Source organism: Microtus pennsylvanicus, chromosome X, assembly GCF_037038515.1.
Source record: "Microtus pennsylvanicus isolate mMicPen1 chromosome X, mMicPen1.hap1, whole genome shotgun sequence".
Taxonomy (NCBI): Eukaryota; Metazoa; Chordata; class Mammalia; order Rodentia; family Cricetidae; genus Microtus; species Microtus pennsylvanicus.
Genome location: NC_134601.1, coordinates 16,289,396 through 16,306,508, shown reverse-complemented (window position 1 = coordinate 16,306,508; position 17,113 = coordinate 16,289,396). Strand labels below are relative to the sequence as shown.

The 17,113-nt window shown below is 40.5% G+C and overlaps 1 protein-coding gene across 3 annotated transcripts in view; it reads right to left on the bottom strand.

Moving 5' to 3' along the window:
* Positions 1–17,113, bottom strand: part of Mtm1 (myotubularin 1) — a 128,855-nt gene that overhangs the window by 21,646 nt on the left and 90,096 nt on the right. For all 3 annotated transcript variants that reach the window (XM_075957591.1, XM_075957594.1, XM_075957593.1), the window contains exons 10-11: positions 12,481–12,666; positions 2,256–2,462 (exon numbers count right to left, since the gene is read on the bottom strand). In XM_075957591.1, the coding sequence (XP_075813706.1) occupies positions 2,256–2,462; positions 12,481–12,666 (393 nt within the window). The remainder of the gene's footprint in view (positions 1–2,255; positions 2,463–12,480; positions 12,667–17,113) is intronic.

Here is a 17,113-nt window from a genome sequence, read left to right as displayed (position 1 = left end):
GACTGACCAACCAACCAACCAACCAACCAACCAACCAACCAACCAACCAACCAAAGCAACTGGTATGGCAACACAAGAGCTGGACAGTAGAGACAGGAGGATCCTTGGGGCTCACTGGTCAGTCAACCTAGCTCAAGCAAAAAGTTTTATGTCCCTGAGATAGACCCTACTTAATAAAAAAGAAGGCTAACTCTTGAGGAGTGACACCTGAGGCTGACCTCTGGCTTCCATAAGTGTGTGCACACGCATGTATATACACCCACACAGTCATGTGCATTTACACATACTAGCACACAGCAAATACACAGAAAGCAATGAACACTAGCACAGCACCATCAACCTATAGAACTGTTACAATTATTTCATATGATTGGAATGTTGTACAGGTCCCAGACAGCTGCAGGTGTAGGTGACTGGATGTTCTAGAAGCCTGGACAATCCAAGGTTGGAAATCATTCCCCAAATTCAGTTATTATAATTAAAATGCCTTCCTCTGCTACAACCAAAACAAACCCACCACAACATCTTTATTAAACAGTAACCACTTCCACCTGAAAATGTTATTCAACCCATTTGTGAGTTTTGGATGAAGGACAGAACAGATCATATAGCATTTCTATTAGTATTACATATGTACCCTCTCAGAAGCAGCATGGAGCTGGGTCAAGGCGAGATGGTTCAGCAGTTAGGAGCACTGGTTGCTCTTGCAGACCACTCAGGCTCACTTCCTAGCACTCAGCGGGGCTAACAACCAGTTTAACCCCAGTACTCCGGAATCTGCTGCCCTCTTCTGGCTTTCAAGAACACTGCATCTATGTGGTACACAAACAATCATGCAGACCAAACACCTCCCCTGACAGAAAACAAATAAATCTTCTAAAAAGATGCTCATTCAAAGGGTACCTGGAAATGAGACCTAAGAATATGAATTGTAATGGGTTTCCTTGATTAAAAATGTGCATCAGAGAATAACAAAAATCCTCAAGTAAAAAGCTGCCATTAGTCCAGAGACAATTGTCATCCTAGCTTCCTTCTTTTATGAAATTTTAATTTAAACATTTCTTTAGTTTTTCTTTTCTGAGACAATTCTTGCTTTATAGCCTACACCTGCCTGGAACACACTGGGTAACCTAGGCTTGGAACTCACTGGGTAACTCAGCCTAGGCTGAGACTCACTGGGTGGTCTAGGCCTAGAAATCACCGGGTAGTATTGGCTGAAACTCACTGGGCAGCCTTGGCCTGGAACACACTGTGTAGCCCTGGCTAGAACTCACTGGGTAGCCTTGGCTGGAACTCACTATGTAGCCTAGGTTTAGAACTCAGTGGGGAGCATTGGCTGTAGCTCACTGGGTAGCACTGATTGGAACTCACTGGGGAAACCTGGAGAGATCTCACTGGGCAGCCAAGGCATGGAACACACTGGATAGCCTTGGCGGGAAATCACTGGGTACCCTCCGCTGGAACACACTGGGTAGCCTGGACAAGGATTTTCACTGAGAAGCCTCAGTTGGAACTCACTTGATAACATAGGCCTGGAACTCACTGGATAGCCATGGCTAGAACTCATTGGGTAGCCCAGACCTGCAACTCATTTAGTAGCCTAGGCCTGGAATTCATTGGGTAACCTTGGCTAGAAATAACTGAGCAGCCTAGACCTGGAACTCGATGAATAGCCAGCCATGGCTGAAATTCGTTGGGTAGCTGAGGCCTAGAAATCACTTAGTAGCCTATTCCTAGTACTTACTAAGTAGCCTAGGCAGGAACTCACGGGGAAGCCTAGGCAAGGAAGTAACTGGGTATTCTCGCCTGGCACTCACTGGGTAGCCTTGGCAGGCACTTACAACAACCTTCCTATCCGTCTAAGCTTCCCAAGTTTCAGTTTATACATTTCTTTGCAGACTTCATTACATTACTTTTGTTCTAACTAGAAATAGCAATGATGGATCAACCCTAAAACGTCTTCCATTAGCCCAAGGTGTCATAGCTTTCAAACTGTCAAGTAGTTTTCAATTTTATTCCTCAGATTTTTTTCGAGAGAAGGCAAATGTAACCCTGGCTCTCTTGGAACTTGCTATATAGACCTGGATGGCCTTGAACTCACTGAGATCTTCTAACCTCCTCAATGCTGCGATTAAAGATAAATGCCACCTTGCTTGGCCACTCCTCAGACTTTCATGTCAGACCTTAAGAAACAGTACAAAAACAGTTCTTAAAATCCCAGCTGATTTAAAAGGACAGCTTTAGTGTTTACTTACAGATGCAAATTTATGTCCAAAACTTATCCACTCTTTCTGTACCAATATTTCAAAGCCTTCAATAGTCCTGTAGAAACTGTCCAGCATCAGCATGGCCAGGGATGTCAACTGAGCAGTCCTGTCCCATCCGTCACTGCAGTGCACAAGCACTGAGCTCTTCCCTGAAGAAACTTTGTCTGCAACTTGAATGGCTCCTGTTAGAACAAGCTGCAGAGAAAAACATGCAAGTCAGTGGCAGAGGGCAGCAGGGAGCACTGGTACTGGTCCAATGTCAGAGCACTATCCATCTTCTCTAGCCCAAGTCCTGATTTCAAAGGTTAATGAGCATCACAAACCAGAACATCTGGAACTACAGGATCCTGGGGAGCTCTCTGCGCTGTGTGTAGAGATCACATTCGGATGCTCTGAGATTCTTTTCAGTGCTCCAGTCCTTTGCATGAACAAGTGATATTCTATAGTATGAATAGCTAATTGTCCATTCTTCAGCTGAAAGAAATCTGGTAGTTTCTAGAATCTGTATACTACAAACCATGCTATTGTGGACTTTTGCATTCTCAGTTTTTGATTGGACATGGACATACCATTTTCTTTCTTCTTACATAAACATCTATAAGTGAAATCACTGGGCCATATGGCACATGTATGCTCAAGGTAAAAAAAATATGCCTATTTAAAGAAACAAATTTTAAGGAAAATAGCTATACAACCCCACATTCCTTCCAGTATTGTTTGAGGCTTGTATCTTCCCAAGTGCTTAACTATGAGCTGATTTTAAAAACATACTATCCTGTGCATATTTCTATATGACTTCATTCATGCAGGACAACTATGTAGAGTCTGTTATCTCCTTCTACCTGTATATGTATTTTGGGGACTGACTCTGGTCGCCAGGCTTGAATGGCATGCATTTTAGCTGCTGAGCCATCTTGTTGACCCTTGAGCTGATTTTCTAAGGTTTATACCATGGAGCACCTCAAATTCTAACACCATGCTTAGAATGTACTATGGTCACTTTAACTAATTCAAAGACTGTGAAAAAATTCACTGAAATGTATTTAAGGACAAGCTTGCTCATGTGAACCATCTGACAAACAGAAAAGATAAAAGCTTAGTATTTTTATATGAACTCATGAGAGAAAAGCGAACAAGAAAAAAGTCAGGGGACCAAAGGATGGCAGATTCTCAAAAGCACCAGTGTAGAAGTGAGTGTCCCTGAAATGACTCCCTACAATCCTGTTTGCAGTTTTAACTTGAGGTACTTCTGCAGAAAGTGCTGCTGAGAAGCAGGGCTAACATTTTAGATTACTGGAGCGCAACTTAATGAAGTTGGGGTTCCAGCACACTGTAGAGGGCAGCTCTCCCCCAAGATGTGCTTCTCACTTACAATAAAAAGAAAATTATTTTAGAAAATTCTAGATGTTTTCTAATTATGAAATCCCAAAATCACTCTGACTTGGAGTAACTGCAATTATCTAATAAAACAAAATCTGGTTTTCAAAACAAAACCACCGAGAACAAATAATTGGGCACTCTTGTGTGAGAGAGAAAGCTGCAGGGTCTGGCCAGTAGTTCTGGCTGGTACCAAGGAATTTATTAAGTGGTCATGAGAAGCTGAGAAGATACAAGAATAGATTTTCCTCAGCCCTCAGAGAGAAAATACAGCCCAAGTGTCGCCCCTAATCTGCAAGACTAAGTTCAGTAGCACCTGCTCTACTGCCCTAACCTGCTAGGTTGTATCTGCTGTGTGAGAAACTCTGGGGTGGATGCTCTTACACGTGCCCACATGGACTCCTCAGGCTTCTCACTGCTACACTGCTCATGTGAAGAACAGAGATAATTTCTGTCACTAGTTTTGAATCCCTCTCATTAGGGACAAAATGATAGTCTGATAGTGATCTTCCGTGTTTTCTACATTCCATATCGTCCTAACTTCTATACATCATCTTTCTCACACAGCCTTGCTTCATGACTTCCCCAGACACCCAAGACAATGAACCATTTGGACTTTCAACCAGCCTTTCTTTCTTCTTTCTGCTGTAGGATAGGAGCTTTTCCCCACCTTCTTAAGGTCTCTAATACATGTCTGCATGCATCCATTCATTTTCTCTCCCTCTTGCCCTTCCTTCCTCTTTCTCCTCCCTCCTGCCTTCCCCTATTTCTCTAAAAAAAAACTTTTAATTAAGAAAATATTTTTACTTTGCTGAAAGAATGAAGAAAGCAAAAGTTGGGAGACATCCTTCTATATTCTGCTGAATTTTTTAATTGGGCTTTGGAGCATTTCCTAATGCTATTAGCAACCACCGTACATGCTTTACTTCATGACTGTACAGCATTTCATTATATAGATATAACTCTTCTTCTACAGGCAGATTGCTTTCAATGGCTTTTCACTGATATAAAAATTACAATATACTAAACTTTCAGAATTGTGGTTTTTTTTTCTTAATAAAACACCCAAGTTTTCTGAAAGCAGGCTGAAGCATCCTATGACTTGAAAGCCTTTCTTATAATCACACAACTCTCCACTCCTTTCTCTTTTATCTACCTTTTTTTTTGGCTGACATGCATCTGTGTGTGCCTCGTGTGTGTGTGTGTGTGTGTGTGTGTGTGTGTGTGTGTGTGTGTGTGTGCGTGTTCAGGTGTTTGTGTAGGTCAAAAGGTTGACAATGGGGCCTCCCCCAATTATTCTTTTTTTATTCACTGAGGCAGGGGCTTTCAATCTATCCCAGAGCTCATCAATATGGCTAGTCTGGCTAGCCAGCCTGTTTTGAAGAGTTCCTTTTTCACCTTTCAGAGAACTAGAGTTACAGGCAGGTAGGTTGCCACACCCACTTTGGCATTTATATGGGTTCTGAGGATCAAAATTCCAGTCCTCACACTTGTGTGTCAAGTACTCTAGTCACTGATATGTCTTTCCAGTCCTTATCTAGAGCTGCAAAAATAATTTATATCATCACTGTAATTTCCAACTCTCACCCCCATGACATTGCCAGCCACCCATAGATGTATACCCTCTTGTGCTTTGTCTAGACATTCTAACATCTTTGGAGCTCTTGATATCTCTCTTTGGGAATGACTTCACTGAATCTTACTTTTCTTCTCTGCCGATTCCAAACCTGACTGGGGCTCCATTCCAAGTCTTCTGATCTTCCCCTGATATGAAGCACCTCTCAGCATACTTGATAAGGGGCTCAGCCTAACCACTGACTCCCAAGCTCACATGCCAGTTCCAAGTCTCTATCTTGAGTTCCACTTTACAAGAGAACCTGCTTGACACACTGCACCAGAGGATGGCATGCCACTACCTCCAAAGCATGGCGTTTCTCTTAAGCCTAGTCAGGACTGCCCTTCAACTGAAAATGGAAGCATGATTTTTCTCAGGCAGGTGGGTGTACCGTCCTTGTGGCTGTCTTCACTTCTGAAGCTCTTACATCTACTTAACCACAACATACCACAGGCTCTGCATAAGAAGCAACTTGTATCTTGTCTTTTAGTAGCCTTTGCATCCCTGCATTGACACTACTATTTTGAATCTTCTTTTTCTAACTTCACATTCTTTTATCTTGTATCAAGTACATAATCAACCCCTAGAACAGTTCGCTGCATTGCCAAACTGTTACCCAAACCCTGAGCATTCTTCCCAGTATTTGATAGTCAAGGCCCTGCCTGCCTGGCTTCTCCCAGATCCTTTGCTAGACCATTCTCACTTAAAACTATTTCTTAGTTTTAGACACTTTATTATTTAAAAAAAAAACCCTTGCAAATAAATTAAAACATTAAACCATTCTTGTCAACTTGGACTCACCTACAGCAGTTTCTGAGTGCTCACCTCAGCTGTATTCTTTAAAATAGATTCCCCCATCACTCTGCTTTCTGGAAGGACTAGGGCAAGCCTGCTTTTTCAGCTGACTTTGCTATAAAGGCCTACTCTGAACTGAAAACACAGTATCTTAGAATACGATGTTTCCTTTTATACTTAACTTCTTCGACCATCTAGCCATCTTCTTAAGGGCTCTTTTTTCTTTCACAGCTTCTACCATAATGATCTGCATTAAAACTGTGCTATTTAAAAATATATTTTAAATTTCAGCAACAAAGTAAAGCTGTGAAGGTACTGCAGAAGGTTCCAAGATACCTAACCCACTTTCCCTTCTTAGCATCATTTCAAGGGATACTTTCCACAACTAAGAAACCTATATTGATACAATATTACTTACTAAGAAATTTATCTTTAAGTTTACTGCTTTAAAAGTCCATTCTTTATTCACATTTCCTTAGGATTTTTTTTTAAAAAATATTTATTTACTTTATATGTATGGGTATTTTGCTTGCCTGTATATCTTTGTATAATGTGTTTACCTGCACATGCAGAGGTCAGAAGAGGACATCAGATTCCCCTGCAACTGGATTTATAGAGAGTTGTGAGCCATCATAGGTGATGGGAATCAAACTCAGGTCCTCTGGAAGGGTAGTCTATGCTCTTATTCACTTAACCATCTCTCCTGCCCCACATTTCCTTAGTTTTTAACCTAATGGCCCTATTGTTTCTAGAGTCCCATTCAGGATACTACAATATAGTTAGAGACCACAATTAATTGTTTTATAATTCATTTTATGGCAATGATATATTGAGAAAAATGAAAATTAGACAGGAAAAATAAAAAATACAATTTTTGTCAAGTTGGAAAGCATAATTTCACTAGAGAACAATATATCTTAATAATTAACCTGCTTAAAATATGCTTTTGGTTGGCATGTTTAAAAAACTACATGGTTTCCAAAAGTAATAGTCCACTAACATAGTTCCTAATACTTGTGATGTAAAAATCCCCTCTGTATGCTATAAATATGCTTTATTACCATTGGTTAATTTAAAATTCATTTAAAAATGTAATGTATAATTAAAAATTGCAGATTAATAGGTAGTCATTTATAACAGCCAAACTTGTAATCATGATAGGTTTTCTAGATGTACAGAGATATATTTCAGATGGATAGACATTCTTCTAATATTTCAAAGACGTACAGAATATGGCATTTAAAATGTTTTGAGAACTTAGGCTTTTCTTGACAATGAGACATGTCTACTTCTGGCAGCACCAATTACTTAAGAGGATGATGGACACTAAAGAAACTCCTTATGGAGTTTGCTATCATTGTGGTAATATTAGCCATTTGGGTAAGGAACTGCTCTTTCCTGGACTATTTGATGGTAATGCTGTATGAACTGGATATGAAGGACCCACAGAAAAGTGACTGCTAAACTTTCCAAAAGATGGGGTGGTCCTTCCTGCTTCATGAAAGAGTCTGCCAGACATTCTGCAGGACATAAAAAAAAAAACCCGTGACTGACAAACTACCAGTATAAGCAGAATAGATCTTCAAATTTCGTGCTTCACTGAAAAGTCTGCTGGATACTTATGGGCCTGTAGGCTAAAGATGGGTGCCCCAATGTTAAAGAACTTTGAGTGACTGTCTGATGTAGGAGGGTCTTCTATCTATCTGTTGCTTTCATTGGTTAATTAATAAAGAAAACTGCTTGGCCCGGTAGGTCAGAACATAGGTAGGCGGGGAAGACAGAACAGAATGCTGGGAGAAAGAAGCAGAGTCAGGCAAACGCCATGATTCTCCGGCCCAAGACGGATGTAGGTTAGAATCTTGCTGGTAAGCCACAGTCTCGTGGTGCAACACAGATTATTAAAAATGGGTTAATCAAGATGTGAGAGTTAGCCAGTAAGAGGCTAGAAATAATTGGCCACGCAGTGTTTAAATGAATACAATTTGTGTGTTGTTATTTCGGGGTATAAGCTAGCCAAGTAGCTGGGAGCTGGGCTGCGGGATGCAGCCCACAGCTCCTCACTACAACTGTCCAGGCAGCAAGATGTCTCTGTCCTTTCTGGAGTTTTGGAAGTTACTTACAATGAACTTCCTGTTAACTTAGGTAATAGTATATCCTTCTGTGGTCTTTGACAGAGTTAATTGCTACATATAATTAAAGTTTTCCTTAGTTATGATAGAAGATAATTAGATATAAAACTTTAAACTCACAAAACAAAATGATAGAGTATTTTCCTTAATTTGCCAAATGCAAATGGACTAAATATTATGACTGTAATTTTTTCTTGGTAACTGTTTTGCCATATGTAATTTTACTATGTTAAAGTTAAACCTTCCTTTTTAACTAGATAGAAAAGGGGAGACGATGTGGGATTCTCCTCAGTATGCTGTCAATATGTTTTATTACCACAGCTTAATGAATAGAGCTGTTTGGGCCAATGGCTTAGTGGAACAAAGCCAGGTGGGAAATTATTTATATATATATAAATATTATATATATATATATATATAAATATTATATATATATATATATATATATATATATATATATATATAGAGAGAGAGAGAGAGAGAGAGAGAGAGAGAGAGAGAAGAGTCAAGGAGAAGCCATGTAGCTGATGAAAAAGAAGGGCACTCCAGAACCTTACTAGAAGGTTACACCCTAGTGGTGATACTTAGATTGATAAAAATGGGTTAATTTAAGATGTAAGAGCTAGGTAGGAATACGTAAGAGTCATTGGCCAAACAGTGTTGTAACTAATATAGTTTCTGTGTGATTATTTGGGCCTGAGTGGCCAGGAAATGATGTCTACATACTTGTGCTTTGAAAAGAGAGTTTTTATGCTTCTATCAGGACAAACAATTTAATGTAATCAAAATGCAAAACCTATTCTTTAAAATTAATCATTAGCTGGGCGCACTTCAGCACTCAGGAGGCAGATGCAGGTGGATCTCTGTGATTTTGAGGCCAGCCTGGTCTACAGAGTGAGTTCAGGATAGCCAAAGCTACACAGAAAAACTTTGTCTTGAAACCAACCCCCCAAAAAACAATAAAATAAGTTATTAATAAATTGTTAAAATGAAAACAACAACAACAAAAGGCACCTCTGTCTTGGTCGATGAGTGTAGAGGGAGCTGCGAAAGTGAGGTAAGATGCCTCAGACAGATGCCATAGCTCTGCTCTCTGAGGCAGACGTGATGAAGCTCCGACCCAGGATGGACGTAGGCTAGAATCTTCCCGGTAAGCACACCTTGGGGCGCTACACACATTAATAGAAATGGGCCAAGCAGTATTTATATGAATACAGTTTGTGTGTTGTTGTTTTGGGCCATGAGCTAGCCAGGCGGCTGGGAGCTGGGTAGCAGGAATGTAGCCCACAGCTCCCTCTACAGAATGACGCTCAACGTGGATAAATCAGTCCACAAAAAGCCTGAGAAAGCTTGGGAAAGAATAGAGTAAAGCATGTTTTCTTGGTAGCAACAATTTCTCGAGTGGGCTCTGCTTGCTAGAGGCAAGCAAGCACTCTCATCTAAGAGAGGCTTCCTGACTCAGCTTTAGCTGCAAAACCCTGCAGCTCTTAAGAGGTTCTGCCACGAAATACTTAAATGGTGTTGATGAAAAGCTGAATGCATGCTTTTTGGTTTTCAGCCGTAGCAGGAAAAAAGCTGCGCCATTTAAAAATGCCGGCTTTCTGGGCCATCCTGCCAGGGCAAACTCTGTTTGAGGCAGGAGGGCCCAATACAGAGAGAGGACTTGAGTGTTGTCTGTGGACACACTGTTGCAGCTTGCTTGCTGGCAGAGACCTTGAAACTCTGTAGAGTTGTGGCAATGAACACGGCTCTGACCCGTACCTCAGCCACAAGGCTAGAAAGCTAAGGAATGAGCTGGATCTAGCCGGCAAAGCCACGGCTTTAATCCTACCTATATTGCTCAGTAATTTAAAGGCTCATGTGGTCAGAAAAAAGAGAAAGATACAGTAAAGGAGATTCAAAAGCAAAGAAAATCTCTAAATGGTTTACAGTGTGCTAAAAATATATGCAGGCTAAAAGTTAAAGTTCTTAAAGTAAAAAACAAAAAGAAAAGGAAGAAAGAGAGTAGTTGGGTGTGGTAGTACAAACCTTTAATCCCAACACTTGGGAGGCAGAGGGAGATTGACCTCTGTGACTTCAAGATGTGGTAGCACACACCTTTAATCCTAATGCCTGGAGGCAGAGACATATGGATCTCTGAGAGTTCAAGGACAGCCTGGTCTACAGAGTTATTCCAGGACAAGGGTATACAGAGAACCTGTCTCAAAAAGCAAAAAGTTAAAAGTAAAAATAAATGAAATAGAGGTTAAAATAAAGCTGTACAAAGATGGAAAATACACAGAGAATATTGATACTGTATGCTATTATGCTCTCTTTGAATTGTTTGAATGCTGAGGAAAGAGCAACAGCTGCTAAAAGATACTTGTTTATAAATGCTGCTGAACTAATCCAAGATAGATATTTTGAAAATACCTTGACTTCAGAATTTGGATCTAAGGATATGATACTTTGGAAAAGAGTTTCTTCTTTTGTTTTCACAGAGGATGAGACCCTGTGGATTGCTTCTATCCCAATATGGTATGATGGACCACGCCCTCCTGAAGGGTTGCTGTGAACACCCTCAAAAAAATCACTTCACTCAACTGCTGACTGAAATGAATCTAGCACACAGGTTATACCATGAAAGACCTAATTAACAGCGCCCCCATTCAGCAGGAAGCAGTTTGGAGAGAAATAACTGAGTCCATATTCCCAAATATTGTTTATAAATGTTCTTTTACATTTAAAGGGGGTATGATAGAGATATGAATAATTTGCATTGGTATGAATTTGGCATTAGTGATATAAATTTAAGGTCAATCTTGTTATATGTATATATATTTCTGATATTGATTAAGGTATTGTGATGGTGTAGTTCATGTAAAAATGTAATGTATATAGGTTGTTAATGGATAATCATTAATAATAGTCAAGCTTGTAGTTATGTTAGTTAGATTTTCTAGATGTACATAGATATATTTTAGATAGACATTCTTCTTAGACTACAGAATAGGACATTTACTGTTTTAATAACTTAGGGTTTTTAATTACAATGAGACACGTCTGCTCCTGGCAGCACCAATCTACTTCAAGAAGAAGATGGGCATCGAAGAGGCACCTTATGGAGTTTGATAGCCATTTGGGCAAGAAACTGCTCTTGCCTAGACTGTTGCATAAACTGGACACAGAGAGCCCACAGAGAGAAGACTACTGAACTTGCCTAAAGGTGAGATGATCTTTCGGGGTTCCTGATTCATGAAAGAGTCTGTGAGACATTCTGCAGGACAAAGCAGATAGTGACTGAACTGCCTTTGAAATTTCCTGCTTTGTTGAAATGTCTGCTATAAACTATGGGCCTGTAGGCCGAAGATGGATGCCCCAATGGTACAGAGGAACTTTGGGTGGCTGTCCAGGCAGTGAGATGTCTCTGTGATTTCTAGAGTTTTGTAAATTGCTTACTTCTCATTTGCTTAGGTAATATTATATCCTTCTGGAGTCTTTGATGGAGTTGAAGAATAGATAGTTATAGTTGTTTTCCTTTGTTATGATAAAAGATAAAATAGATGTAAATATTGTAACTGTAATTCTTGCTTGATAACTGTTGTGTTATATGTAATTTTGTTATGTTAAAGTGAAAGCCTTTCCTTTTTGTTTAAACAGAAAAAGGGGAAATGATGTGGGAAGGTCATTGGTTAATTAATAAAGAAACTGCTTGGCCTCATAGGTTAGAACATAGGTGGGTGAAGTAAACAGAACAGAATGCTGGGAGGAAGAGGAAGTGAGGTAATACGCCTCAGACAGACGCCATAGCTCTGCTCTCTGAGGCAGATGTGATAAAGCTCCGACCCAGGATGAAAATAGGCTAGAATCTTCCCCATAAGCTCACCTTGGGGTACTACACACATTAATAGAAATGGGCCAAGCAGTGTTTATATGAATAGTTTGTGTATTGTTATTTTGGGGCATAAGCTAGCCAGGTGGCTGGGAGCTGGGTGGCAGGAATGCAGCCCACAGCTCCCTCTACAGATGAATGATATACCTAATAAAAGTAGGATAGTAAATGGGCTATTTGTAAATAAACCTAAATGAGACTATTTACTACTGACAAGATTAGAAGAGAAAGCTCTATAGACTCTAAACATAAGAGAGAACAATGTGAAATCTTCAATTCAGGCAAGCAAATTATAAAAAAAAATCAAGAATCTTCTACTGCAGTTTCTTTTTCCACATGTAATTTTTGAATATTTGAGGAAAAATTTCATTTTCTTCAAAATAAGTACTCTTTTATAGCTGCAAATATTTTTTAAAGTATACTTGCCTTGATATGTTCTAACCAATGAGTAGACTCCAAACTGGACAACCAATGAGATTCTTCAATGTTGGGATAAACAATGTCTTTCACTTTTTTTAAAGATTCACGCATAACGTGAATATTATGAATGTCTAAGAAAGAAAGTTCGGCGTTTTGATATGCATCATCACTTTCATATCCTCCTCCTGTTGCCTAAGAAACAATAAGTTTATAATCAGTTAGGCTTTCTATTTTATTAGTACCTTAGCCAAAATATCTCATAAATTATTTACTTTCAAAATTTTAATTCAAAACCCTCTAATTTAAATAGTTAATGTAATTTTTGACTTCCTCTGCAGTACAAAGCCTCAATAACCTGTGTCATACTTTAAGTTAGAGAAAAATATGGAATGCTGGCAATTTCTTAAGGGGGGAACTGAATTCATCAAACAGTATTCCCTTTAAAATATTCTGTAACCATTGGTTCTTCTAGATCTGGAAAAGCAAGAACAGGTTGTGAAAAGTCTTCCTCCATCAATTTTGTTGATATCATAGTATTGTTTGGGGGAAGGAGTAGCCATACTAATGCAGTAGCAGGCACTCCAACATTGTAAGCATTCTCATAGGCTAAAATGTATTAGGGGAAATCAACTTTTATAGGCAGACACAAGACAACAACTCAGCTTCACCCTCTCCTCACCACATGATCTGGTGCCAAACACTACCCTTGAAGCATCAGTGTCCTGTCCTGTAAAGCAGGGTTCACTCCCTAGGTATAACAGGTTAAAAAGAGCCAACTCCTTTACAATGGCTAATAGAAGTCACCTTTTGATGAGGCTCTATGTTGCTGTGTTTTGTAATTTTACCTCTTACAGGAATGCTACAAGATAGATGTTAGTATGCACAATTTGCACTCTGGAAAGTAGAAACTAAGAGGTTTACTTATTCCAAAGACATGCAAGTAATAAATGGAATTTAAGACTGCTTTAATTTCAACATAGAAACCATTTCCATTGTATCCCAACTATACTTCTACTATACAAACATCAAGCTACACATAGTGGGCCCACAAGAGTCTAAGAGGGATAAGATGGCTACCACCGGCGGCGGAACGCGGCCGGAACACCGGGCGGCGGAACGCGGCCGGAACACCGGGCGGCGGAACGCGGCCGGAACACCGGGCGGCGGAACGCGGCCGGAACACCGGGCGGCGGAACGCGGCCGGAACACCGGGCGGCGGAACGCGGCCGGAACACCGGGCGGCGGAACGCGGCCGGAACACCGGGCGGCGGAACGCGGCCGGAACACCGGGCGGCGGAACGCGGCCGGAACACCGGGCGGCGGAACGCGGCCGGAACACCGGGCGGCGGAACGCGGCCGGAACACCGGGCGGCGGAACGCGGCCGGAACACCGGGCGGCGGAACGCAGCCGGAGGACGCCCAGCGCAGCCGGCGGGGACCCACTGGGACCAGAGCGGCAGCAGAGGACACAGGCTGCTGGCGGCGGGAACCGTCCCAGCAGGAGAAGCAGGCTGCAGGGACCGCGCGCGCAACACCAAGAACAGATCGCCCCACTACAATTAAACCAAAGAGGTAGGCCTTCGGTTGGGGAGGTCCCTGGCAAAGGAGGAGCCGGGTCCTATTCCTGAAGACCTTTCTGAGGGGTGAGAGGGATCTTGGCCCCCGGCAGGAACCAGGAAACAGAGCAAGGGCATTTTGTAACAGGAGCCCCTGGCCAGCAGGGGAACCTGAACCAGTTTTAAAAGACCCCTTAGATAGCATCGATAGGAGGAGATGGGCAGGCGCCAAGGAAAGAATTCACCCAATAATCTGAAAAACAACATGAAAACACCAGAACCCAACGATCTTACAACAGAAGGTCTCCAACACCATAACACAGAAGAAGTGGAAAAAATTGACTTTATGAAAGCTGTAGAGTCCCTTAAACAACATGTGAAAAATGCCCTTATAGAAATGGATGAGAAGTATAACCAAAAATTTGAAGAAATGAGTAAATACGTACATAATACCCTGGGAAACCAAGAAAGAACAATCAAACAGGTAATGGAAACAGTTCAAGAATTGAAAACTGAAATGGAAGCAAGGAAGAAAACACAAACTGAGGACCAGCTGGATATGGAAAATCTAGGTCAACGAGCAGAGCCTACAGAAACAAGCATAATCAATAGAATACAAGAAATAGAAGAGAGAATCTCAGATTCTGAGGACAACATAGAGAAAATAAACGCTCTGATCAAAGAAAACTGCAAAGCCAACAAATTCTCATCACAAAACATTCAGGAAATATGGGACACAATAAAAAGACCAAATCTAAGAATAATAGGAATAGAAGAAGGAGAAGAGTCACAGCTCAAAGGCCCAGAAAATATTTTGAACAAAATTATGGAAGAAAACTTTCCCAACATAAAGAAAGATATTCCTTTGAATATTCAAGAAGCATATAGAACACCAAACAGACTGGATCAAAGGAAAACATCCCCTCGCCATATAATAATCAAAACACAAAATATACAGGTTAAAGAAAGAATACTAAGAGCTGCAAAGGAAAAAGGCCAAGTAACTTATAAAGGTAAACCGATCAGACTTACACCTGATTTCTCTATGGAAACAATGAAAGCCAGAAGGTCCTGGATAGAAGTACTGCAGAAGCTAAGAGACCATGGATGCAAGCCCAGACTACTATACCCAGCCAAGCTTTCGTTCACTATAAATGGAGAAATCAAGACATTCCAGGATAAAAACAAATTTAAACAATACGTAGCCACGAATCCAGCCCTACAGAAAGTAATAGAAGGAAAATCGCAACCCAAGGAATCCAACATTGCCAACACTGCTTACAATAACTCAGGCATCTAGCGACCCTTCACTAGCACAACTCAAAGAAGGGAGACACACAAATTCTACTTCCAAAAACAATAAGAATATCTGGTGTAAACAACCACTGGTCATTAATATCACTTAATATTAATGGTCTCAATTCACCTATAAAAAGGCACAGGCTAAGAGATTGGATACGAAAACAGGATCCAACATTCTGCTGTTTGCAAGAAACACATCTCAACCACAAAGACAGGCATCTACTCAGAGTAAAGGGCTGGGAAAAGATCTTTCAAGCAAATGGTCCTAAGAAAAAAGCAGGTGTGGCCATATTAATTTCTAACAAAACTGACTTCAAACTAAAATCAATCCGAAGAGATCGAGATGGACACTTTATACTCATAACAGGAACAATTTGTCAGGATGAAGTCTCAATCCTGAATATTTACGCCCCTAATATAAAAGCACCCACGTATGTAAAAGAAATATTACTAAAACTCAAGGCAGACATCAAACCACACACACTAGTAGTAGGAGACTTCAATACACCTCTCTCAGCAATGGACAGGTCAATCAGACAGAAACCTAATAGAGAAGTAAGAGAACTACTGGAGGTAATGAAGCAAATGGACTTAACAGACATCTATAGAACATTCCACCCAAATAGGAAAGAATATACCTTCTTCTCTGCAGCCCATGGAACCTTCTCGAAAATTGACCACATACTCGGAAACAAAGGAAACCTCCACAGATACAAAAAAATATCAGTGTCCACCTGTGTCTTATCAGATCACCACGGATTAAAGTTAGAATTCAACAACAATCCTACCTCCAGAAAGCCGACAAACTCATGGAAACTGAACAGTCAACTACTGAACCACACCTGGGTCAAGGAAGAAATCAAGAAAGAAATTAAAGTCTTCCTTGAATTTAATGAAAATAAAAGGACAACATACTCAAACCTATGGGACACCATAAAAGCAGTGCTAAGAGGAAAGTTCATAGCACTAAGTGCCCACTTAAAGAAAACAGAGAAAGCATACATCGGAGACTTAACAGCACACCTGAAAGCTCTAGAAAAAAAAGAAGCAGATGCGCCCAGGAGGAGTAGAAGACTGGAAATAATCAAACTGAGGGCGGAAATCAACAAAATAGAAACGCAGAAAACAGTCCAAAGAATCAATGAAACAAAAAGTTGGTTCTTGGAGAAAATCAACAAGATCGACAAACCCCTATCCAAACTAATTAAACGACAGAGAGAGAACACGCAAATAAATAAGATCAGAAATGAAAAGGGGGACATAACCACAGACACAGAGGAAATTCAGAGACTCATTAGATCTTACTACAAAAGCCTGTATGCCACAAAACTAGAAAATACAAAAGAAATGGACATTTTTTTAGATAAGTACCACATACCAAAGCTAAACCAAGACCAGGTGAACGATCTAAATAGACCTGTTAGTCGCGAAGAGCTAGAAACCGTTATCAAAAATCTACCTTCCAAAAAAAGCCCAGGACCAGATGGTTTCAATGCAGAATTCTACCAGAACTTCCAAGAAGAGCTAATACCTATACTCCTTAATGTATTTCACAATATAGAAACAGAAGAGTCATTGCCAAATTCCTTTTATGAAGCTACAGTTACCCTGATACCAAAACCACACAAAGACCCAACCAAGAAAGAAAATTACAGGCCGATCTCACTCATGAATATCGATGCAAAAATTCTCAATAAAATACTGGCAAACCGAATCCAAGAACACATTAGAAAAATTATCCATTATGATCAAGTAGGCTTCATCCCAGAGATGCAGGGCTG